This window comes from Podarcis liolepis (assembly GCF_965112155.1).
Source record: "Podarcis liolepis genome assembly, chromosome: 4".
NCBI classification, from domain to species: Eukaryota; Metazoa; Chordata; class Lepidosauria; order Squamata; family Lacertidae; genus Podarcis; species Podarcis liolepis.
In genome coordinates this window covers 41,127,886-41,154,187 of record NC_139558.1, presented here as the reverse complement: position 1 = coordinate 41,154,187, position 26,302 = coordinate 41,127,886, and the positions used below count along the sequence as shown (strand labels likewise).

At 42.5% G+C, this 26,302-nt stretch overlaps 2 protein-coding genes across 3 annotated transcripts in view; one reads left to right on the top strand and one right to left on the bottom strand.

Annotated features, from left to right (window-relative positions):
- The first annotated feature begins 2,884 nt into the window (after positions 1–2,884).
- Positions 2,885–25,240, top strand: ACE2 (angiotensin converting enzyme 2). The gene is made up of 18 exons (XM_083501877.1): positions 2,885–3,240; positions 7,037–7,195; positions 8,541–8,634; positions 9,492–9,635; positions 11,097–11,209; positions 11,554–11,662; positions 11,794–11,891; positions 12,961–13,130; positions 13,609–13,835; positions 14,679–14,823; positions 15,410–15,508; positions 16,720–16,842; positions 18,017–18,189; positions 19,057–19,115; positions 20,317–20,408; positions 21,899–22,024; positions 22,663–22,857; positions 23,671–25,240. The coding sequence occupies exons 1-18, from the start codon at positions 3,058–3,060 to the stop codon at positions 23,768–23,770; spliced, it is 2,409 nt and encodes an 802-aa protein (XP_083358003.1). The 5' UTR covers positions 2,885–3,057; the 3' UTR covers positions 23,771–25,240.
- Positions 25,229–26,302, bottom strand: part of BMX (BMX non-receptor tyrosine kinase) — a 29,994-nt gene continuing 28,920 nt past the window's right edge. For both annotated transcript variants that reach the window (XM_083501941.1, XM_083501942.1), the window contains exon 19: positions 25,229–25,439. In XM_083501941.1, coding sequence (XP_083358067.1) covers positions 25,365–25,439 — 75 coding nt within the window. In that variant the 3' untranslated portion in view covers positions 25,229–25,364. The remainder of the gene's footprint in view (positions 25,440–26,302) is intronic.

Here is a 26,302-nt window from a genome sequence, read left to right as displayed (position 1 = left end):
AGCAAAACTTGGACTTGGGGGAAATCATATGAGTCTTGGTCAAAGTGCCATACTTGTCCTCCAGATATAAACATGATATTAAATCCTATGGATTTCAGTGGGACCTCCAAGTTGATTTGCTTACAACAGTAGCCTTACAGCACAATTCTATGTATGTCTACTGAGAGGACCATTGACTTAAATGGGGCTTCCATAGAACTACAGCATGGGTGGTTCCCTCCAGATAGTGATGGACTACAGCTCCTTGTCTTTCCTGACCATTTGTGTTGGTTGATGGGAGTTGTAGTCCAACACCATATGGAGGACACCACATTGATTGACTCTTAGATTACAGTTTTAAAACCATAGAGAATTCATTTGGTCTTCAGCCATTGGTCTCTAACATGTGAGTGGGCCCATTAGTGAGCTGCGGCCTAAAATAAGAATCATAGACTCATAGAATTGTAGAAATGGAAGGGACTGTGAGGGCCATCTAGTCCAACCCCCTGCAATGCAGGAATCCACATTTTGCCCAATTCGGAGCTTGAACAGACAACCTTGAGATTGTCTCATGCTCTACTGATGGTATTTTTGTAAGCAAAATGACTGTTCTGCCTTACTTGGCAAAAATCGGTACAAGCAAATGAGGCACCCACAAAGCCCTTGAGTCAGGCATGAGACAGCTTCTTTTAAAGGTCACGGTGATGCTACAACCGCTCACCGAAAAATCTCAACATTTATATCCCATACATTTCCAGGAAACAGGTTGCAGCACTGGAATGAGCAAACAGAGCTTTCCTGATTTTCTGTCCAGGAGGCAGACAGACAATTGATGCATCACAGAGACACCAGGCTGAAAAGAGATAAGGTTGTTAGCACATAATTGGGAACAAAGAAGAGCTGAGATGCTTGATACAAGCCTAATTCTTTGCAGTTTTAAAGGAAAGAGGTTAACAGATTTTAACACAGAGAATACCCTTTCAGCTCCAGAAGTTAATTGGTAATTTACATTTTTAAATTGCCAGCTGAGTAGCTTTGTAGTAAGATTTTTGCAAATTAAGTTTAGCTAAACCATCCAAACCTTAGAAATATATATTTATTGTTACTGAGCTATCTTCAGCGATGTTAATAGATATGTACTGTAGTACAGCACAATAATAGTACGGTACTATTACGTACCGTTATAGATATAGAAATGTTAAATGTGTATATTATGATTCTGGGTGGGTGGGTGTGCAATAAACAATATTCCCAGTTTAAATATTTCTGTGAGTGTAAATTACTGGGTAAATCTGCCGAGATGCACTATTGCCACTTTATAATGATCCTAATTCACAAGATTCCTAGAACATATGCAAAATGGGTCAACTGGGAATGCTTGCTAACATGTTTGAGAAGCAAGGTATTACATTTTGGGAGAGAATAACCAATGTGGCTGATAGTTAAAAATCAGTCCATCACATTCTACCAAATGTCTGACAGTAGAGGAATTACATTTTAAGCTGGCACCAGAAATATGGCAATGTCTGTAAGGAGCAGGCTTTCCTGAGGAAAGCATTCCACAGAAGGGATGATGGAGGTTATAATCTAGTAATATCTGGAGGGTCGCAGGTTCCCCATCCCTGCATCAGCGACGGAGCATAAGCCCAGGGTGGGCACGCTCCTAAATGGTGCGTGGCGTGGAGGGTGCCCTCCCAGGTGTGGGATAGCTGCTCAGGCACCCGGAGCGGCACGCAAGCCCTGCAGCCAGGGGTGGAGTGAGCAGCCCATGGTGGCCATTTGGCGCACCGCCCATGACTCCCAAACCTCCCCCAAGCTGTCAAAACAAAGGCGGAATGCCACTGGCAAAGCGGCACAGCTCTCTCCCTTACTCCGACGTAGGCTTGGGAGTCGAGGGCAGGCGGTACGCCAAATGTCACCCCCTCAGTGAGAGCACCCAGGGCGGTCTGCCCCCACTGCCCCGCCTTCCTACTCCCCTGCCCTGCACCGGAAGTGATGATAAAGGACAGGTAGTGTGCAGCTCTGGTACCACCAATCAGTAGTGCTGGCATAAAGATCTGAAGGTGATCAGTGGTCTAGGAAAAGAGGAGTCAGGGGTCTCAGCAGGCCAAAGGAAGGAGCAAGGGAGTGGTCTACAGTAGGGGCTGGGATGCTTTTCCAGTACAAGGGCTGCATTCCCTCATAGCCTTCTGGGGGCTATGTACCAGTGGTGGTGAGGGGTATGAAGAGGCAAAAAGGGGGCAACATCATTAGATGTGGCTTCTGACTTTGAGCTGTAGGCCATATTCTAGTCATGGAAAAGTCAAAGATTTTACACACACACACACACAGAGAGAGAGAGAGAGAGAGAGAGAGAGAGAGAGAGGTTTTCACAGTTGAAGGATACATTCCTTCCAAGCGCAAGCATTTGAGGAAGAAGCGAGAAGTTAGGAGTGTGAGGTGGGGAGGAGTTGTGGCCTGAGGGCTGAATAGAGAGGCTTACTCTCCCCCTTAGGACAGAGAACCCCCCCACCCCGGTGTAGAGGAAAGAGGAAATGGTGAGAAGGACGAGAGGGCAAGCTGGAGGAGGCCTCACAGCCAAGTCCACTGCGACGAGGTCTGTTGTGATGACACTGAAGTCTACATATTGGAGCAAGACCAATCTTTGGCTGCAGATGTTTATTCTTGTTCTGAAACATGTTCTCAGATATCTGTAAAAATTCGCAAGTTTCCCAAGCTCCGAAAATCTGACAGGACAGATGATAACTAGCTGTTATCATTGACAGGATGTTGGGGAAATATTAACTATAAGTAAAAGCCTTTCAAAAGAAAGCCATAAAACACTACAGGTAATTATGCTTCTCCAAAGTTAATTATTCACTTTTGCATACTGAATTTTTTATTTTTTTAAAAAAACAAATACCTACACACCTATCCTAGGGTCTGCCTTTTTGCTAGTTTAAAGGTATAAAATGCCCAGTAGATAGGATTCTGCCTCTTTGCCCAACCTACATCTGAAGGCTGATGAGACAAGTGCTAATAAGGAAGCCTTCTTGAAGGAACCTCGTTCATTTGGTATTTCTTGGCCCAAGAGGAATTATGTTGGCCCAACTCTGCCTTATCTGGAGCTTGGCTCTTCAGACTGTAACAGGGGATGTGGTTCAAGAGGCTACAGATTTTCTGATGCAATTTAATGCCCGTGCAGAAGACCTGTCTTATGAAAATTCACTTGCTTCATGGAATTATAACACCAACATCACGGACGAGAATGCCAGAAAGATGGTGGGTACCTTTGACTAGTGTTTCTTATTGTGTTTAGGAAATGAACGGAAGCATTGAAAAGATAAAACAATATACAGTACTATAAATAAGTTGGAATGGTGAATGAAATAAAGGACTAAGCCTGTTTAGGTAGGATGCCAGTGTGGTGTAGAGACTAGAGAGACAGACTAGGACATGGGAGGCTGGGGTTCGAATCCTGGAAGCTCACTGGGTGACCTTGGGACAGTCACTGCCTCTCAGCCTAACCTACCTCACAGGGCTGTTGTGGGCATTACCGGTAAATTAAGAGGGGGAGAATCTTGTACACCACCTTGAGCGCCATGAAGAAAAAGGTGGGGTAGAAATACAAATTATTATTATTATTATTATTATTATTATTATTATTATTATTATTATTATAGGGTGGGTTTAAACATTATATACTGACTGAGTACTTTTCCAATATGCCCATTTTGTGGCTTGCATGAATTGAGACTGAAACCCATTTCCAGGTGGGCACCAGAAATAAATTATTTATTTATTCTTAATCATTAGGTAGAACTTTTTTTAAAAAAAAAATATAATTGTGTCCTTTTTAGAATTCCCCATAATGGAAGACAAACTAATTACTCAAGCTTCAAGAAGGATCTCAGCTACAGTTTCCTGCCCCATGTGTACCTCTCAACTTCTAAAGATAAAACTTAAGTTGCCACCTCAGCAGCCGTCAAGCACAATCCTGCAAATGTTAGTCTTGGGGGGGGGGGAGCAAATTCACTAAAATAAGATTCACATTAGTTGTGAGCCATTGGCTGTTAAATGAATCCCATTCCACTGCTTCCAATAGGAATGAGCTTTTAATAACTTGCTAAGTTGTGTGTCAAACATCTCTTACCTTTGGAAATTTGTTAAGAATAATTTGAAGATTTCTTTCCAGTATCTGTTTTCAGCAAACATTGGTGGCTGGCTATATCTCAGCCTGTTATCGCTGTACAAGTTCCATTATATAGCCATCTAAAATCAGAATCCATCTTAAGGCCATGTGGTAAAATGGTTTAAATGCCATCAGTGAATAAATGGGGACCATGATAGCTGCCTTCTCTTTTAAATCGAGCCGAGTCCCCGTCATTCTTTTGTAAATTATTCTGGGAATAATGTTTTGTGACATTCATTTCACTAGATCTGTGCTGCTATTTATGAACACAGTCCCTCTGCTTTCAGTTTTGTATCTCCCAATTTAATTTCTAGTTTGGAATTTTTGACTGCATTTGACATAGGGCAGTTTTAGTTTGGCACATTTCCCCCCTCTACAGTGGTACCTTTCAGGTTACATACGCTTCAGGTTACAGAATCTGCTAACCCAGAAATATTACCTCAGGTTAAGAACTTTGCTTCAGGATGAGAACAGAAATCGTGCAGTGGCGGCGTGGTGGCAGCGGGAGGCCCCATTAGCTGAAGTGGTGCTTCAGGTTAAGAACAGTTTCAGGTTAAGAACAGACCTCCAGAAAGAATTAAGTTCTTAACCCGAGGTACCACTGTATTTTGATTGCTAATGAAATACCTACAAGTTTAGCAACATAAATTTCCATTTCAATATAAAAACCTAACAGAAGCGTGCTGAGTCAGGCCAAAGGCCCATCTAGCCCAGAATTTGTGTTCTCACAGTGTCTCACAGTGGCCAACCAGATTCCCATGGGAACCTGAAGTGCTCAGTGCTCTTCCCACCTGTGATTCCAAGCCACTAGTATTCAGAGACCTATTGCCTCCAACAGTGGAGGTAAAACATAGTCATTGTGTCTTGTAGCCACTGATTTTATGCTCAGTGAATCATATATACACACACACATAAAGGTTGTGCGCTCATCTCACTTAAGAGGCCGGGAGCCAGCGCTGTCCGGAGACACTTCCGGGTCACGTGGCCAGTGTGACAAAGCTGCTCTGGTGAGCCAGCACCAGCGCAGCACACGGAAACGCTGTTTACCTTCCCGCTATAAAGCGGTACCTATTTATCTACTTGCACTTAAGCGTGCTTTCGAACTGCTAGGTGGGCAGGAGCTGGGACCGAAAGACGGGAGCTCACCCCGCCGCAGGGATTCGAACCGCCGACCATGCGATCGGCAAGCCCTAGGCACTGAGGTTTTACCCACAGCGCCACCCGCGTCCCTATATACACACATACAAATCTTATGAATAAATAGAATAAAGTGTCTGTAGGAGAGGGGGTTATTGGTTTGTTCTTGTTCTTGTTTTTATTATGCACTTTGTGTTCTCATTTTGTATTTTTGTGTTGTGAACCGCCCTGTGATCTTTGGACGAAGGGCGGTATACAAATTTAATAAATAAATAAATGAATATATTCATGCATCAGCTGCTGACCCAGAAATTGGAATCTCTCTCTCCCTTCCCATCTTTATTGGTTTTGGAAATTATATCCAACACGCATCTGGAACACTTGATGTGTACATATAGAGTTGCCATATGCCCTCTTTTTCCAGGACAGATCCTTTTTTTCATGGGTAGGTAATCGTCATAGCGATCCATAGTTCAAAGCAGAAGTTGGCAAATGTATCCTCTCTTTTTTGTTCTTCAAAATATGGCAACCCTACGACATAAGTAGCGATCCATGGCTACTGTGCACGCTCAGTCATCATTGGGCTATCTTTGTTAGTGGCAGCTAGCCCTTGAGGGGTTTTTTATGCTTTCTACAGCAAGATCAATGCACTCTTGTAGAAATAAAAGGAGTCCCCTGAGCATGTACAGACCTCCTTGTTATTCAATTGCAATATTTTGGCTCCCTTTCTGTCAACACCAATAATTTTATAGTATAAAAATACTGGCATAATGAGCAGTTCTAGATGGGACCGAGAGGAAGGCAGATCTTCCAAATGTCCCTATTTTCCAGGGACACTTCCAGATTTAAAGAAGCCTGTCCCAGTTTCTGATTTTTATCCTGGAATGTCCTGTTTTTTCCTTAGGACATCCCTGATTTCATCAGATAAATGTTGGAGGGTATTAAGTTATGTGGCCCTCGAGGCAAGGAGATAAGTAACCTCTGAAGGCAGCCCTGTATAGGGAAGTGTTTTTAAAAAATGTTTAATGTTTTATTGTGTTTTTCTATATGTTGGAAACATACCCAGCGTGGCTGGGGCAAACCAGTCAGATAGGCGGGAAATAATAATAATAATAATAATAATAATAATAATAATAATAATAATGGAATAGGATGTCCTGATTTTCATTGGAGAAATGTTGGAGGGTAGGGGAAGGTGCAGAGTGAGTTCCAAGAGAAAGGCAGAGAATAATTTTACACTTCGCCAGGAACAAAGGACAGCTTAGCCCAGAAAGGACACTCTTTTGACCCTGCTTAATGAATGTCAGAGACTGCAGTAGATTAACAGCAACTCTTTTATCACTTAAAAGAAGTGACACATCAGCTTTAACAAACACAGAGATTCAGACCTTACTTGTGCTCCATGGCCCCTCCTTTTTATTGCACATCCATGATGATTTGTGCTCACATTGCTATTGGGGCAGTCATACATAATCTCAGTTTCAATACTCTTTGCGCCTACAAAAGTTTTGAGGCACTCTATCCAGCTCAGTTCTGTCTGCGCTGACTGGCAGATCCTCCTCAGGGTTTCAGGGGAAGTGTTTTCCCACCAGTCCTACCTGAAGATCCCAGGGATTAAACCTGTGACCTCCTGCAGGCAAAGAGGTTTTCTACCCCCAATGCTATGGCCCCTTCGTCTGTTCCAACATTCTAGGCATGCCAAACTTTCCTGCAAATGTATAATCCATAATTCAAATGGATCTTTTCCAGAATGCAGCGGGCTCCAGATGGTCAGAGTTCTATGAAGAGGTCTCCCAAAATGCCAGCCGTTTCAATGTGGATGACTTTTCTGATTACGCTCTCAGACTCCAACTTCAGTCTCTACAGAGCAAAGGGTCATCTGTATTGCCTCAAGAAAAACAAGGCCAAGTATGTTGCTAAACGTCCCTGTTGAAAGCAATTCATTACGTGGTGGTTACAAAATAATTGTTGTTGTTAATTCATTCTCTGGTAATATAAACTATGTGCTGTTATGGAAACTTACACACATTCATGACAAACCATGCTGGAAAACTGCAAACAAGTACTTTTCAGTTTGCAAAATGACTATTTCAGTCCATAATTTCCTTCATTTTATTTTTTTATTTTTTTAATGTGCAGTCCCTGCTTAAGAATGGGAAACTGCGAGAAACCAAAACTGATTCTTAGGGCTCTTTTGCTATCACTTGTAAACCGCAATGCCGTACAGCAATATATATAATTCTCTAGTCCTTATCAAAGTATTTAATGAGGCTTACACTCAGGTAGATGTGCTTAGGATCACAGCCTTAGGCTGCGATCCGAAACACACTTACCTGAAAGCAAGCCCCATTGAACTCTGTGGGATTTCAGAGCAACGTGCAGGATTCTGTTGTCAATGAGGCATTTATTGCTTCCTGTCAGAAGGATAGATTGTTACCCATTCCTTTTAAAACAACATTACCACTGCTATTTTGTAACACACACACACACACACACACACACACACACACACACACACTGGTAAAAGGACTGTGACTTTCATCAGTTCCCCCGCTATTCTTCCCATTGGCTGGATCAAGCAATCCCGCTGGTCATGGTCTATCATAGAGCTAGGAGTGAGGAGCCAGAGGGATTAATTCTGTATCTGAAGTAATACAATGAGGCAAGCTTCCCTGTCAGCTGTGATTCTAAAGCTAAGAATGGGGTGGGCAGACCACAAGCACAGGCTGCTGAGTGACGCTGGCAAAATGGTTCTGCCAATCCAGTTGACAGAGACACGTGCAAGCACAAGGGGCTATAACTCTTCATGTCACCGCATGTTATGTTTCCATTAGTATTTTTAAAGACCTTTAGAAAGCCACTTGCCTGGTTATTTGTTTTAAGAACGAACCACCTCTATCCAGGCAGGAAAGTGGAAGAGAGTTCTTCTTTTGTTTCAAGCTACCCATCATGCTTGTTAGCAAATTGCCTAGTAAAAAATAAATAAATTGTCAGCTTACAGCCCTGCTGAATTTATTTGCAGGGCTGGTGTTTCAACATCGGTTCATTCAAATCCTTGATCCACCTACCAGGGTTTTTTCCAATGAATCCGGGGACACTTTTCAACTTTTGTATGGGGACTGATTTGTAAATCCGGGGACTGTCCCCGGGAAACAGGGATGTCTGGTAACCTTAACCTACACCACTGCCACCTTTTGGATAAATAAAGCAGTGCTGTGATCTCTTTTTAATAGTTTTCTTATTTAAATTGCAGCTCAGTGCTGTTTTAAACAAAATGAGTACCATCTATAGTACCGGGACTGTGTGCAAACCAGATGATCCTTTTAAGTGCTTCCCCCTGGAACCAGGTATGGTATAAACAACAAGCTTCTCCTGCAGCAACCCCATAGTCGCCTTTGACTGGACTTATCTGTCCAGGGGTCCTTTACCTTTTACCTTTTTACTGCTGAAACAATAGTAAAACTGATGAGAAAGGAATTCTGTATTTCATGATAAGCATCACTTCTCCATAAGGCCATCTGGTGTAAGTGGAACCAAGTAGGAGAGCTGGGGCAGAACACAGGGTGAGAATCCTAGTGACCCAGAGGGAGGACATAGACTGAAGGGGCAGCTATGAGAGTTTGGATTTGGATTTGATATCCCGCGTTATCACTACCTGAAGGAGTCTCAAAGCGGCTAACATTCTCCTTTCCCTTCCTCCCCCACAACAAACACTTCACAGAAGTGTGACTAGCCCAAGGTCACCCAGCAGCTGTGTGTGGAGGAGGGGAGACGCGAACCCGGTCCCCCAGATTACGAATCTACCGCTCTTAACCACTACACCATGAGGAAGTGACTTGGCAAGCCCCACAGCGAAAGAGCTGGCGGGATGCAGAGTGGTACTCAGAGTAGACCTATTACAATGAATAGCTATAACTTGGCAAATCTATGTTCTCCCTTTTTTTGCCTCTCACATCCACTGAACTCTTAAACCTGCAACCTTTTATTGGGATGAATATGTTTTTGGACCTACTTGTGCAGGTATCTCCATCACTGAGGGTTGGCTGGCTGTAGCTCCTTACGGAAAGGACACTTGGTGGCATGTCCAGCTTTGCTGCCATGTAATGTGTGGTCCTTCCATATAGGAAGCTGCGTTATACCAGGGCAGACTGTTTGTCCATCTGCCACACTGTTTCCGCTTCAGTGTATGCTTTTATGGTGACAGGTTTGGATGAAACCATGGCTGTCAGCACCAATTACTTAGAAAGACTATGGGCTTGGCAAGGCTGGAGAGCTGATGTTGGCAAGAAGATGAGGCCTTTATATGAAAGTTATGTCCAACTGAAGAATGAGGTTGCAAGAGGGAATGGTAAGTTGCAATTCACGAAAATGTCTCCCCACGTACATGTGATAACCAGCAGGAAATTAAATTATTTCTCTTACTTGAAGCCATGTTTACAGTGGCATATGATGAGGCTGCACACTAGAATTTTTAAGTTTGTTGAATACCCCAATTATTCTTCCTTTTCATAGATTGCTAGGCTTGTATATACAGTAGTTACATATCCCCCAATTCTCCAAGTATCTTTTCTTTTTGGGCAATTTGTTTTATATTGTGTTGTGAAACATTGCTATATGTTAGAAGTAAGCCACCCTGAGTGGTATTTTTTCCCCACTAGAAGTTCAGGATATAATTTTTAAAATAAAATATATTGGTAAATCATCTTCAAGGGTGCAAAGTTTACCAGCATTCAGTTTTCTATAAGAAGGCTTATAGCGTTTTCTAATATTGTCATTCATCTGCAAATATACAGGCTGAGCATAGATGGAGGCGCATTGTTTAACACTTCAGCAGACAAATCCCAAATCCAGTGATCCCACAACAGCTTTCTAGGGGAACAAGCAAAGGTTCAGTTCTGTGACTCTGCCCTTTCTCTGTCTCATTCCTCTTCCAAGCACAAAACTTGAGGCTGACCTTTTTACACAGGCACCAAGTTGGGTTACCCCATTCCTTATTGGGGAGAGGGGAATCCCATTTGGATATTTGCTGGGCATTAAAAGCCATTAGCATAGTATTTATTTTTCCCCATGACAACGCATCACCTCTTATTTACCTAACAGAAAATATGCCAGTAGTGTTCAGGCCCATTAACCATCTGGAAGGTCATTTAGTCCAACCCTCGTCTTAATTACTATGATGACATGCTTTCTAAACCAGTCATGGTCTGATCTCCTATTTTTCCATATTGTTCTTAAAAGTGTGGAAACTTAAACCTTGGTATCCTGTGTTCAGAGCGACACAACACAGTGCAAACAACAATTAACAATTCATTATCTTTGCCCAGGGCCATGATATTTAAAATGGGGACTTATTTGATTATTGTGTATAATGTTGTTGTTTAGTCGTTTAGTCGTGTCCGACTCTTCGTGACCTCATGGACCAGAGCATGCCAGGCACTCCTGTCTTCCAATGCCTCCCGCAGTTTGGTCAAACTCATGCTGGTAGATTCAAGAACACTGTCCAACCATCTCATCCTCTGTCATCCCCTTCTCCTTGTGCCCTCCATCTTTCCCAACATCAGGGTCTTTTCCAGGGAGTCTTCTCTTCTCATGAGGTGGCCAAAGTATTGGAGTCTCAGCTTCAGGATCTGTCCTTCCAGTGAGCACTCAGGGCTGATTGTGTATAATATATCATCCTTAACAGGCACAAAGAGATCTCCACATATTTTAACACAACCAGTATTAATTTGGAGTTGTATTGGATCAGAGCCTGCAAAATGTGCTTTATGTTAATCTGGTTATGATGACTGATTGTTTGGCTGCTTTTCAGGTTATGCTGACTATGGAGCTTACTGGAGAGGAGATTATGAAATAAAATTTCCAGCAGAGTATCAGTACAGTAGTGACCAGCTGATTGTTGATGTGGAGCGTACATTTGAAGAAGTAAGATTACATTTCGGAGCGTGGGGTGGGTTTCGTTTTTGGTTTGTTATGTTTTTCTGTACAGAGGCCTGGTTCATTCAAAATATGACTTTAGTCAGTTTGCTATCAGAAAGCTTCTCTGAATCATGCAAATCATTAACACACTCAAGGAAAGGCAGCAGTTATGAAGCTCAGAGGGTGAAACTGAGCCATGCTCCAGCCTAACCTACTTTCCCCCATATTGTTGGGAGGAAGGGCAACAAATGGGATTATTATTTTTCAAGCTCTCCAAAATGGAAACATGAATGAAATAACACAAAATGTGAAAAAATAAATAGAGCTCCTCCCTGTGGTTTTTTTCCCAGATAAAACCTTTGTATGAGCAGCTGCATGCCTATGTAAGGCATAATCTCCAGAAGACCTATACCTCAAACCGCGTTGACCCAAATGGATGTCTTCCTGCTCATTTACTTGGTATGGAAATGTTGATTTAGTAGCCATGGCTGTTGCACTGAAAGCCAGGCATGGGTCTCTCTAGGACCCAACTTGCAGCTTATAGCTTATAATTTTTTAATTTATTTGTAATTCTGCTTTTTCTGTTGAAGGTGACATGTGGGGTAGGTTTTGGACAAATTTATACCCCTTAATGGTTCCTTATCCAAATAAACCAAATATTGATGTATCTTCTGCCATGGTGGAGAAGGTAGGATACGCACAAATTGTCAACTGATTATGCTCAAACTAATACGTTGCAGTTTAGGAACATGGATTTTCACCCTGGACTTCAGCTCTGAAAGGCAAATTCATGATCTTATGACTATGCCATTAGCATTTATTAGTCTTTATAGTATATCTCAGTTCTCAGAGTGCTGATGCTTATGTAGTAACAAGAGGAAAGTATCGAATTGGGAAAACCCCACAATTTGCAAAAATACAAAACATCTGGGGAACACACCCTCAAAGATGGAGAACCTATGCCCCTTCAGATGTTGTTGGACTCCAACTCCCATCATCCCCAGCCAGAATATTACTATTACTATTTTCATTATCATTATCTTCATTATTACATTGCTTGGCCAATGGTCTGGAATGATAGGATTTGTAGTCCAGCAACACCCGGAGGGCCATAGTTTTCTTATTCCTGCTAAGAGAATTCGCCCTCCCCTCAAACAACAACAACAACCTAGCCAATGAAGCCTGAGCTTGCTCAGTAACCACAGAATGCTGGTTGACTGTTAGGAGAGGAAACAGAAAAACAGGTGGGAGAGGAAATGGAACAGAGTATCCAAAATTACAACCTTTTTGTTGCATGTACATCTTGTGTAACTGTCACACTTTCCTTTAGAGCTGTGTATTGGCATCTGCTGCTTTTAAGGCTAAGCCAGACACATATGGTTGATGTCTTCTAATACATTCTTATGCCTCTGATGTCTTCCTTTTCCTTTTCTTAGGACTAATCAGTCCTGCCCCTCAATTCTTTGACATGTTTTACTCAAGAGTAATGACTTCTAGGCAAGCCATGGCTATTCGCTGACCATGTTACTTAATGTAAATACTAGATGGGCGGGGGTATAAATAATTAAAAATTAATCATCATCATTGTAAAGGGTTATAAACTCACCAGATTAGCTGAGCCAGAGAACTGCATAAAATAGGAGGTTGCTGAAGCCAATGCAGTCTTTACTCTAGAATAGTAACAAAATAGAAAGAGATACCGCTTAGCATTTAAGATATTAATAATAGTTAATGCCTAAATTCTGACTTTTTTTCAGAACTGGAATGTAACAACCATATTTAAAGCTGCAGAAAGTTTCTTCGTCTCAGTTGGACTCTTTGAAATGACCGAAGGTTTCTGGAACAATTCTATGCTTGTGGAACCCGGTGATGGCAGGAAAGTTGTCTGTCACCCCACAGCTTGGGATATGGGGAAAGGAGACTACAGGTACTGGAAGGCCCTAAGATTTCCCCCCTACTTGTTCCTATGGAGCATTTGCAGACAGACCACAGGAAAATGAAAACACAGGTGCTTATAGGGCTGGAAGCTCCCCTACATATTGTTAAGTCCTGATATGACAGTTGTCCTTCCATTTATATAAAAGATAAAGAAATGGTAAGATAAGGAAATAAGGGGTTTGCATTTGGATGTGGGAAACCTATGTCTGCTTACTGAGCAGTAAAATCACTATGTGTCAGCAAATAAAGTATTTTTTAATCTGCCCTGAGTGCACTGTAGGGACTTTCTCACCCACCCACCCACTAGGAACAGCAATTTCTAGGTCTAAAATCCATAAGGAACCCAATTTAGAGCTTGCCCATAAAAGATTAAATTGATGGTGAGGGCACCTGATTCCTCTGGACAGCCAATCAAAGCATTACCCAAAAAACTGATGCAGTTTTGTCTGAACTGTATTTGTCTGCAGGATCAAGATGTGCACCAAAGTGACAATGGATGACTTCCTGACAGCACACCACGAAATGGGGCACATTGAATACGATATGGCCTATGCCAACCTTTCTTATCTGCTAAGAAGCGGTGCAAACGAAGGCTTCCATGAAGCTGTAGGAGAGATCATGTCCCTTTCTGCAGCCACCCCCAAACATTTGAAATCTCTCGGCCTTCTGGAGTCCTCCTTTCAAGAAGACAGTGGTGAGTTGGTTATGCCAGGACAATGTTGATGTCAGCCATTTTGGTACAAAATGTTCACAACAAAGCGGTGTGACTGTAGTAAAAATATTGGGAGCAATTTGCAATACTTCAATAAAGTGTAGATTTCAAAACATTTTCAGTATTATAACAATATTGCTTAGTTTGTGTTTTGAAATTAATTATTTGTTCTTTGGCAATTTATTAACCTCTCACCCTTTTCTGTTGCTTTTTAAACATTTCCCTGTGTATCATCATCATATATTTATTTAAACGCCACCTTTTTCCTTCATGGCTTGCAGATTAAAAACAAGAACTGCTAAAAACATAGAAAAGGCAATCATTTAAATGCAATTAAACACCGATGGAATTTAAACTATATACATATAGATCTGTTTAAAACATACATTTTAAGCACGATTTTAAGCATTCGTGAATTGTTCCCCTACAGCCTTTTTGAATCAAATGATAAGCAATAACAGTCACAAGGGCCAGTACTCCTATTTATTTTTATTTAAAGTATTTTTACTGCACTCTTCAACCACAAATGTTTTTCTCAGAGTGCCTTACAATGATAGTTAATAAGCCAAATCCAGCCTTCAGGCTAGGAAGCTAAAAGCCACTACTCAAAAAAAGAAAAGAAATTGGGAGGAATGGAGAAGCGAAAAGCCAACCAAGGCACTGCTTCTTCTTCATTCCAAGCATAGAAGCTTCGTTGAGGGGATTGGGGGTGGTTTTCACCAGCCTTTGCTTTGCAGGATTAGAACTGCAATGAAAATTTGAATTGGCAGCTCTCAGAAGTTAAATTCTCCCTTCATCCTGTCAGTTGGCTGTGCTCTTTTCCAGAGACGGATATAAACTTCCTGCTGAAGCAAGCGCTCACTATTGTTGGAACGTTGCCTTTCACTTACATGCTAGAGAAATGGAGGTGGATGGTATTTTCCGGTGAAATTCCAAAAGAACAATGGATGAAAAAATGGTGGCAGATGAAGCAAGTACAAGTTTATTAAAAATCTGTTGACAAGTCAAATTCCCAAATCAAATAATGGATATCATACATTGATGGGGGGGGGGGGGGAGGTACTCCAAATACAAGGAAGTCCCGTAAGTTCTGCTTTCATGATTAAAAAAAATGGCAAGACAATTCCAGCCAATACCCCTTGTTATGTAAAGGTTGCTTATGAATTTTTATAGTGCTTTGAAACTAATAAATAAAGGGAGTTTATCAGGCAGGCCTGAAGGCTCCCTGATCTTTATTCTTGTTTGTTTGTTTCATACCTGACCTACAAGAGAAGGTTCCAGGGTGGGTTACAACAATACAAAGTAGAATAATTTCTTAAAAAACAAATAAAACAATTCCAGTCAAAAGCAGCACAGTTAGGTCAAACGCAAACAGGAGAGGTGGAGTTCCCACAAAAACACCTTCACAGTCAATGTACCTCAGAGTACTGGCAAAAGTACTGCTGTAAAGGAGGGCTGCTTCAATACACTTCAATCTATCGGAGATGCTCATGCCTTTAAACCTCACTTCCATCTCAAATACTGATGAAAACTCCTGACATTGCTCTTCTCTGCAGGCGAGAGATAGTAGGTGTCGTGGAACCGGTGCCCCACGATGAGGAATACTGTGACCCTGCAGCTCTTTTCCATGTAGCCAATGACTACTCTTTCATAAGGTATGTCAAATGAGCCCCTTACTCCTGTTATTTGACCTTAAAAAGGTAAAGGGACCCCTGACCATTAGGTCCAGTCGTGGCCGACCCTGGGGTTGCAGCGCTCATCTTGCTTTATTGGCCGAGGGAGCCAGCTTCCAGGTCATGTGGCCAGCATGACTAAGCCACTTCTGGCGAACCAGAGCAGCGCATGGAAACGCCATTTACCTTCCTGCCAGGGCGGTACCTATTTATCTACTTGCACTTGACGTGCTTTCGAACTGCTAGGTTGGCAGGAGCAGGGACCGAGCAACGGGAGCTCACCCCGTTGCAGGGATTCGAATCGCGACCTTCTGAACAGCAAGCCCTAGGCTCTGTGGTTTACTAGTTATTAAACAAACCAAAAAACCCTCTGCTATTGTATAGATTGCTTTTTAGAATACAAAGAGTGGGTCTGACAACAAAATGTGGCAGCGTATCCTCTGAATAGACTCCTGTTCAGGGTTCCAGAAAACATTCTGCTGCCCTCTCCCTTTTATGCATTTTTGTTTTCTAACTGACACTCAGCATTCTGTAGCTACTACACATGCCCAGTCCTCACTGGACAATTTCTGGAGGTGGTTCCACCATAAGGCTATTTTTTATATTTTGTACTTTTGCAACGTTGAAGTCTCCCTGATCATGCCGGTCCCCGTCCCCCCCCCCCCCCGGTTTCTTGGTCAGCCTGTTTCGCCTCCAGTTCAGCTGGCACTCAACCACCAGAGCTCTTTCTTAGCAATTTCTGTTCTCACTTCAGCACCTGCTGAAGGTCTCGGGCTCAGTTTCTGGGGGCTCCACATAGAGCTAGGAAAAACACCTCCCTGAATACCTGCCACCAGTCAGAGCAAATGGTACTGAGACAGCTGGACAAATGAACTGGCTTGGTATACAGCTGCTTCCTATGTTCCTAAATTAAGGACAATACAGCTGCCATTAGACTTCTACTCATTCCATTTGCATCCCCATCTCTTCACTATTCTCCATTGCCCAGTTTAAAAAACCCAGGTGTTGACAGGGATGTGTAAGTTCACCAATGTCCAGGTGCTGAGACCACTAGACTTGAGCTGTGGTTTGTTTCCTTGAATAAAGATTAACTCAGGTGATTTATTGTTTTTTGTTATTGTTGCTGACCTATGCCTGATTTAAGCCCTGACAAATGATTTGTCCCCTTTCCCCTTCTCTCTCTCTCTCTCTAGATATTATACGAGGACAATTTACCAGTTCCAGTTTCAAGAAGCACTTTGCAAAGCTGCAGGCCACACAGATGAACTTTACAAATGTGACATTACTAATTCCACAGCAGCTGGTGACAAGCTGGGGTAACAAAATACTGCATAAAACTTGGAAAGAAAACATGCCCTATATTTTAATTTCTCCTTAGGGGAAATTCTGAGATGGACTGGACCCCAGTCTGCCTCCACTTGAAAATCTGGGCTGCTTTGCAAAGGAGAGCTGGGAGGACTTAGCTTCCAGCAGAGAAATCAGCAGATGATAAGAGAATAATTAAACCTTCTCTCCTCTGCAATTTCCTCCTCTTGCCCAGATGCCTTATGGTAGGAATGGGCAGACTTGCAGGCTTTGGGATACACTTTGTTGGTTTTTTTTATATTAGATCTCTTGAGATCACTAACTGGAGCCACATGTTTGCATACTGGCTCAGTGGGGCAGACGTATGCTTAGATTTTAATTTTTTTATTTTAAAGTAAAGCTACCACTGAGTACACATTTTGTCCAAGAGTTTGTTTTTGTCACCAGAATAACGGAGATCCACTCTTGGCTTCCCCACCCCACAAGCATCCTTCATTTCAGCAGCCAGACATGCAGAGAGAGACTTTTTATTGTTCCTATTGTTAAATAGCTTGAAGTCAGAAGCATATATAGTTGATAGATGGTAACGTAAAGCCTGCTTTGTGCAGGGGACCTCAGTCATTGCACCCATCTGGTGGACTGCCTATCAGCTGATAGGTGGTCACTTCAAGTTTCACTTGGCTTGGATAATACCAAAAAAGAAACTGACCACCAGGTGTCACAGTAACACTAATGGATTGAAAGGTGGGCAGGACCCAGCAGAGCAGGGGAAATCCAGGATATAGAGCAGGGGCCAGCAAACTTTTTCAGCTGGGGGCCGGTCCACTGTCCCTCAGACCTTGTGGGGAGCTGGACTATATATTTTTTTTTTGGGGGGGGAAATGAACGAATTCCTATGCCCCGCAAATAACCCAGAGATGCCTTTTAAATAAAGGGGCACATTCTACTCATGTAAAAACATGCTGTCCGCGGGCCGGCTTGAGAAGGCTATTGGGCCAGCTCTGGCCCCCGGGCCGTAGTTTGCCTACCCATGATATAGAGTTAAGAGAAAGTACAGGCTTCATTTTTAGTTGAGAATTTCATTTCGGTCCATCCTCTCTATATGGTGCCACCTTGTGGTCTTGGCAGTCACACAACAGCATGCATGTGGATGGTGTTTCATGCTTACTTCTTTATAAACCATAGGGCCATGCTTGCCTTAGGAAGATCACGGCCTTGGACCGAGGCATTAGAATCCGTGACAGGAGAGAAGACAATGAATGCAACACCATTGCTCCACTACTTTCAGCCTCTGCGGTTGTGGCTGGAGAAAGAGAACGCCGGCAGACGGATTGGCTGGGATACAGCCTGGACTCCATGTAGGTTCATGTTGCATCGGTGGTGCGAGTTGTATGTGCACAACTAGTTCTTGCCTTCGCCACCTTTCCCCACTGTTCGATCATCCCATGGAGAGCACTGAGAAAAGCAACAACTCCACCAGCAATTTTCAAGGATAGACAGATCGATCCCATTGCCTCAAAGGCTGGGAAATTGTGGTATACAAAAAAAAAAGGGGGGGGGGATCCATTAAAAATACAGCAAGGCGGAATGCAACACAAAGTTACAGTAAGATCAATATTAAAAAATCAGTAAAAAACATCCATGAAAACACCATAAATTACTGGGTGGTAAAAACATATTCATGTTTAAAGGCTCATCTGAATGTCACTTTTCGAAAGGGATCTAAAAGAAGGCAGGTTGGATTCCCGCTGATGGACTTCTAGTGGCAAGGAGTTCCACAGGGCACTCCTGGTACAGGCCAACCAAACTTCAGCACCGTAGGGGTCTATTTAAGAGGAGATCAGTGATTGGAGATTGAGGTGAAGCATTAACGGAACCACTCTCAAAAATCAAGGCAGAGATGGGCTCAGAAGTAATGAGAATTAGTAGGTCAGGTCACACGAAAGTGTCTAGCGTTGATAAAACTCTACAATATATTTGTACCCTAGCATGTGGTCTCTGCTGATGGATGCAGCATTAACTAGTGGCAAGATGTACATTGGGCATCTATGACCAGAACCAAACATGCAACCATCTCCGTATAATAATGATATATGTTGTTGTTGTACACAAGCTATCAAAACACCGACAGTGCTCTTTTTTTAAGCGTTAGCTATGTGTATGTTATGGAAATAAGTTTGGAATTCTGTGTCAAGACTTGTTTGTTTTACTTCATTTTAATCCAGATTCTGATTATGCAATCAAAGTGAGGATCAGCTTGAAAACAGCACTGGGAAGCAATGCAGTGAGTGAATTCACAGGAAGATGATCTTATGATGATATCTTATGAAATAACATGAACACAGTGTTGGAGCTAGGGGAGGGCGGGAAGGGTAGATCATTCCCGGGTAGCAGTGGGCCTGCCGCATTCCTCCTGGGCACCTTTCAGCTGGAAGAGATACAGTGACTTGGATGCCCTGCGGACCCAGCATTGCCCGGAAAAGCATGCTGGATGAGGCTCATGGGAGTCCAACCACATCTGGAGGGCCGCAGGCTCTGTGAAATTGCTCAGTGCTGCCCCAAGCTGGGGGGGAACCAATTTAAAATGGCCACAGAATCGATATCCTGGTAACGTAAAATGTTCAAAAGCCAATCCAAGTTCAAATATGATTTCAAGCTCTGTTATCAAAGTGTTAAAAGAAAGGCAGTTCAGGATGGGAGCGGTGAGGACGTTTTCAAAAATGAACAGTGATGAATGAACAATACAAACTATAGTGAGGGGAACAATCATTGCTCAGTCTCCTTTTCCTCTTTTGCCGTTCCACATGCTCAGCACGACCCTAATAATAACTCTGCTTCAAATGTAATTTGTCTATACGTACATCTCTACCATCTTATTTCTGTATTTAATGTTTGTTTCCATCTCCAGAAAAAGGTATGCACTTTATAACCACAGGGGTGAACTCTGAAGGTCAGGAGTGGAGATGAAGCAACTAGCAGGATACTAGCCTACTCCAAGTGTGATGCAGACTAGATTGGCTTAGGACAGCAGAGGCAATGTTCCCTAGAGATGGATGGTTCCCTCTTATGTTCTTCATTTGTCTAGTCTTATTTTCAGTTGGCCTGACTTCTGTATTTTAAAAAAAGTTCTCATGAAAATTCAGACCCATTTCTATATGCATTTCTGCTTATATTCACCTTTCTGTATGCTGTTTTGCCTAACAATGTGCATTTTTGCACGTTCTCCCCCCGTTATAATGGATATTTGTACACTATTCTCACTGGGAACAGAAATGTGATTTAAGCTTCTAGTTCTTAATTTTACCATTTATCCATTTCCCTATATAGCACAAGAAGTTAATCATATGTTTGATTTATTAGCCAAAAGTATGCTATACATAAATCATATTAAGGCAGAGTGTTACTCCTTGCAGAGTCCATCTGTTTCAAAAGAGTTACTAGGTGACTGAGCCTAAGTCAATTGGACTATTATTTTGAATTTGCAGTACCCGTGGAATGACAACGAAATGTATTTATTCAAGGCAACAATTGCCTATGCCATGAGGAAGTACTACCAAAATGAAAGCATAGCATTTCAGTAAGTTACTTTTTTTTTCATTTAGCTTTGCTGTGGGCAATTGCTACGCAGCACCTGAGAGAGTTCCAGACCCCCCCCCCAACAATATCACAACCAGTTTTCAAAATAGGAAAATGCACATACTTCAGTGCCCTGGGAACATTCAGAATTTACCTAAAAGGGTTAGGTGCCCCTCTGGTACTGCATTATACTTTTTATAGCAGCCAAGAGGAAGCAAATTCTGCGAACTTTTTAGTGTTCTTGTCAGGGCTGTCTTAAGCATATGTGGCGCCAGGGTGCAAAGATCCACCCGGTGCACCTCCCCCGGTTGCCCAGTCCCAGGCGCGCAGGAGGGTGGAGCCGGCTGGCCACCTCAGTGTCTCGCTGGCTTGGTCGCCCCCGAACTCACGGCGCAGAGCTGCCCACAGCAGAAGAACCAGCTGCAGTGCTCTGACCGACAGGCGGGCTCTTCCCCAGACTCAACTCTCGGGCCCCGGACTCTCAGCCTGGCGCCCCTGAGAGCCTGGCGCCCGGGTGCCCTGCACCCCTAGCGTCTATGGGTAAGACGGCCCTGTTTCTTGTGCTAGTGGAAAACAGAAGGCCCATAGCTTAGTGGTAGAACACATGCTTTGCATGTAAAAAGCCTCTGACATTTGCAGGTAGAGCAGACATAGATTTCTGTCTGAGATATTGGAATGTCAAAGTCACTGTAGACCAGGTGGAGCTAACCACCCTCTTGCAAGTTTTTATCTCCTGCCCCAAGACTCCACTGATTTTGATGTCAACAAAAAAGGGGGGGATAAAGCAGATACAGCCCAAATGAGACTCTCTTTCCAGTCATTAGATCAATCATTTGATGAGGGGTGATAATAACCCCCTCTTCTATGCTGATTTGCAGGGATCAGCAGAAGAGGGAAGCTATGTGCTTGTGTGAGAATGTAGAGTATCAACAGGCACCACTGGGCTGTGGTCTCCAAAGGGCTGGGAAGAGATGAGTTTGGCCCTCAGGCTGGAAAAGGTTAGCCACCCCTGAGCCAGATGAAACAATGGTCTGACGTGGTATAAGGCAGCTGTGAGCCTAGGAGACCACCATCACACTTAACCATACATTGATTTTTGCTGGGGGAAGACCCTTAAAATGGTATATCAATACATTGTGCACATTAAAAAAACCCCACACCAATTGAACTGCATAGATTTTGTAAAACGTTTTGCCACATGCAATGAGAGTTTTAAACCAGTGACTTTCGTCTTGCTAAGATCTCGTAGCCGTATAAAATGTGACTTAAGTTGGACACTTCTCAGGTGGAAGATGTATGTTTGGGTTGATGGCTAATTGAATAATTTGCCTAAGTTACCTGTGTATATGAAACCATTAGGTAATCTATGTGTACAATCAATATATTCCAATGACAAATATGGAGATCTCTAGGACAGCATATTCAGAAATATCTGCATGGTTTTTTTCAAGCTTGTAATTCTTGTACTAAAGACATTTTTCTCCCCATCAGATCAACGAATGTCCATGTAGGTGATGTGACGCCACGAATCTCCTTCGTTTTTACTGTCAGCATGCCCAATAATGGCACTAATGTCACAGACTTTGTTCCCAAATCTCAAGTGGAAGCCGCAATCAGGTGAAATTTTTGCATTGCAAGGAATTAGCTTGCAAGTGAAATGGAAGAAGCGAGAGTGTAGAAGCTGGAATATTGGGGATATTTGGGGGGGGGGGCGACTTACAATATATGCCTGGCTTCAATCCTACATTCACTTATCTGGAAATAAGTTCCACTGAACTCAGTAAGGCTTACTTCTATATTGTTAAATAAACCCAGTAGAAATAAGTGTAAGCAAACATGGTTTGTCAATTTCCCATGAATTCAGTAGAAATGACAAACCATAGTTAATACAAATTCAGCTTTTAAATCAGCTTCCACCTGCAATTTCAAATACCGGATTGGCAGGCACCCTTGGATTCAAACATAATGTCAGAGCATGATTTAACTAAATAAACCAGTTGAAAGTGGGGAAATTGCAGTCAACTTTGCAGTCAATTGCAGAAAACCAAGAGACAATAGTGAAGAGGATAAGAACGACACTAGAAATATGTAAACATTTAAGCCATTTTTTTCACCTTTCCTTTTTTTCTTTTACATGTTGCATGCTTTTTCACATCAGACCAGCTTCACATTTTAGTAGAGAGACAGGAAATATTTTTAAGGTGAATCCTTGTTTACACTGTAATTAGATTCCCACCCACCCCTTTATTTGGCAGATTGTCTCGAGGACGCATCAATGAAGCTTTCCAACTGGATGACCAAACTCTGGAATTTGTTGGTATTCCTCCAACACTGGCAACACCTTACGAACCCCCAGTCACCATATGGCTTATACTTTTTGGAATCATCATGGGTCTTGTAGTGGTTGGAATTATCACCTTGATCATCACAGGGCAGAGGAACCGAAGAAAGTAAGTGATGTTTTATAGACAGTGCATCTCTCTTACACTGTACAAAATAACTCTGTTCTGCACCTCTCTGTTGTGTGCTCTCGGGATGTTATTTACCATCAACTCCCATCATTTATATGGGTGGCACTGTGGGTTAAACCACAGAGCCTAGGACTTGCTGATCAGAAGGTCAGCGGTTCGAATCTCCGCAACGGGGTGAGCTCCCATTGCTCGGTCCTGCTCCTGCCAACCTAGCAGTTCGAAAGCATATCAAAGTGCAAGTAGATAAATAGGTACCACTCCGGCAGGAAGGTAAACGGCGTTTCCGTGTGCTGCTCTGGTTCACCAGAAGCAGCTTAGTCATGCTGGCCACATGACCCGGAAGCTGTCTGCGGACAAACGCCGGCTCCCTCGGCCAATAAAGCGAGATGAGCGCCGCAACCCCAGAGTCGGCCACAACTGGACCTAATGGTCAGGGGTCCCTTTACCTTTTACCCATCATTTATGATAACTGGCTATACTGGCAAAGGCGAATGGGAGTTGAGTCCACAGTATTTACAGTGGAGCACATTGGCCATCCCTGATGTAAGAGCTGGGAAAATATAAAGGAACCAAGTTTTGACCCGAATCTGCAAACTGAAAATTCTATTGTTTTCAGTCCCTGTTAGTGAATTGAATCAGCCTATTGAACGTAGGTGTTTGTCAGAATATATATACAGCTCATATTAAGTATAACATTGCTTTTTCTCTAGTAAAAGTTTCCCCTTTGTTGTGTGTGCACATGTTCATGGCTTTTATAGCGGAAACTCAAAAATATTTTTTCTTAATTCGCAGAAGAGCAGCAGAAAACCAGTTAGTCCAAACTGCAGCAGTCAATCCATATGAAGAAGTTGGAAAAGACAATCACGCATTTGGATCTGAAACAGCATTCTAAGAAGGAAACCAGAAAAGCTAATATATGTCTTATTTATCACTGTGTGTCAATGCCAGCAATACAACACACGGAACTGTATTGCTTTGGACTGTGTTTTAAAAAATATAAAGGCTCTGTGTATGCAGAGGCAGATGGACAGAGCACATGTGAGCACCTAGTGCAGAACTGATTGCTGGTGTTCACATTTAGGCAGAATCAATCACCTGTTTTCAGCAGAGAAGGCATGAACCAGAGACCTACCCTTCCAGGCCCAATGGACAAATGAGCTACTCAGCCCCTCCAACAAGTAATAGGTACCCTCAACACTTATAATACCAACCATCTCTTCAGCATTGTACATGTGGCTCTTGCTCCAGGATATCTGAGTGCAACATCCTGAAATCCAGTCCTAGAAACCTAGAAGGGCAGGAGTCTTGATCAAGGCAAAATAGCCCCAGCTATGGGAGACAGTCAATCTGTAATTAGATGTCTTCTCTCTTCAGATGTTTGCAAAAATAACAGCGCATGCCCTTTCCCCTGATAATAATCTCCCTGCCCCTCACTGGGAGTGGCCATTTGCCCCAGGAAGAAACCCTTATGGGCATGGTTGCAAACAGGGGGAAACATCTGGAAATATTGCTGAGAACCTGCCATTCATTTAGGTGCAACTAGGTATTGTCTCCATTCTAAACTCTTGTTTTCAACAGTCTTCCATGAGTTTTTATCCAAACCAAATGCTGATATAGTGGATGTCAGTATAAGACAGTCAACTGGGTAGCAAGCTTGAAACGTCTTTTGTTTTTATAAAAGCCATTGGAGCTAGTTATGTGTTAACCTTGAAGCACTTATTTTTATTTTAAATCCAATTGTAAGAACTGTTTTCCTTTTATTCTAATATCCACTGCTGCAGAGATTTGGTTTTAGCTTAACTAGAGACATGGGTATGAAAAAGTCCAAAAGAACACTGGTAAAGATTTTTCTAAGATTATCTCACATCTTGGGTAACTATTGCAAAACTGTATAGATCAGGAGTAATAGATTCATGATACAATAATCTGATTGTTGTGTACAAGCAGATGTTTCTAACTAAATGTTACTGCTATTTAGAGATGGGAAGGCCTGGAACCCCCCCCCCCCCGGGAAAACCAGGTTTTCCCACTTTTTTCCCCCAAAGCCGTTTCCCCCCTGGAAAAAATGGGGGGGGGAGTGTGTGGAATATTCAAATTATATCAAACTAATATTTTCAATTTTTCTAGGAAAAAACTGGTTTTGGGGGAAAACGGGGGGGGGGGGGACGGGGCTCGGGACTGTTGTTGTTTTTTCAATTTTTCCAGTTTTTTTCCAGGCCTTCCCATCTCTACTGCTATATGCAAACTGCATTCTACTACAGATCCTCAGCAGCCTTTAGAACTGATAACAAAGCTGTAATCTGAAGAAGAAAAACAACCCATGAATATTTAAATAAAAATTCAATATGTGTTTCTCATGCCATTTATTTTATTCATCTTTTAGCCGTTTCACTGGTTTAATAAATCATTGGGGTAAGAGTTTCCAAACCAGATTTTAGAGATGGCATTAGCGCAAGGGCTCACAAAAGAAAAGGCTGGACAATCCTTCAGTGCTTGTCATCTTCTCTGTGTGGTTCAATGAGAGAAAGCAGATGGCAAAATGTGGGACGTTTCTCAGGCAGCTGTACGAAAAGGAGAAACCAAACAACTCAGCGCTTGCCATTGATTGGTGGCCATTATTATTATTATTATTAACGTGATTAACAAATACAAAACACACAAAATCAACATGTAACAATAATTAAAACCAACATACAATAAAACACAGTACAGCAAGCAGAAGAAATTGGACTAAAAGATCTCCTCTAGCTGTGTAACCAAGCCATGGACATAACTGGGGCACCACCATCGCCGAGAAGGCCTTGCCTTATATCACCACCCCATGAGTCACACCCACTGGGGGACCAAAAGGAGCTCCTCCTTGGCTAGTAGGAACCTTAATATGTGGGGAACATTCCGTGCCACAGCATGAAGAACTTTGGAAGGTCATCTACATTTCATTTATTGTTTCGCCTTTGGAAACTTTTGTCAAACAAGCTCCTCTTTGAGCACGTGATGTTCCTTGCTCATCCTCATAGCATTGGTCTATCTAGCCCAGTATTGTGTACCCTGACTAAGAATGGGTCTCCAAGGCCTTAGGCAGAGGTCTTCCCAATCCAAAAGCTTGAGAGCCTTCATCTAAGAGGGTATCAGGGATGAAACCTGGGTTGTTTTACATGCCTTCTGAACCTGAACAATCTCCAATGCCACAAATGCGACCAGTCTGAACGGTACCTATGGTAAATACAGGTGCCATAATAATAAAACATGGAGTGTATTTTTGGATCAGTACCTATAAATAGTGCCTGTGGCAGTACCACACACTCAAACTTTTGGAGCGGTGTTAAAACTTTTTTTAATAAATGGGGTCAGATGTGAAATGAAGGGTACACAGCTACTGATGCACTTAAGAATAAGGTTGACTAAATCAAAAGAGGTACACAAA

Bases quoted from the DNA above. Each gene is read 5' to 3' on its own strand.
- ACE2 (XM_083501877.1), top strand. From the start codon at position 3,058: ATGTTGGCCCAACTCTGCCTTATCTGGAGCTTGGCTCTTCAGACTGTA. The intron at 13,836-14,678 runs GTGAGTTGGTTA...GCTCTTTTCCAG, and splicing joins CTCCTTTCAAGAAGACAGTG to AGACGGATATAAACTTCCTG. The intron at 19,116-20,316 runs GTGAGTGAATTC...TTGAATTTGCAG, and splicing joins CAGCACTGGGAAGCAATGCA to TACCCGTGGAATGACAACGA.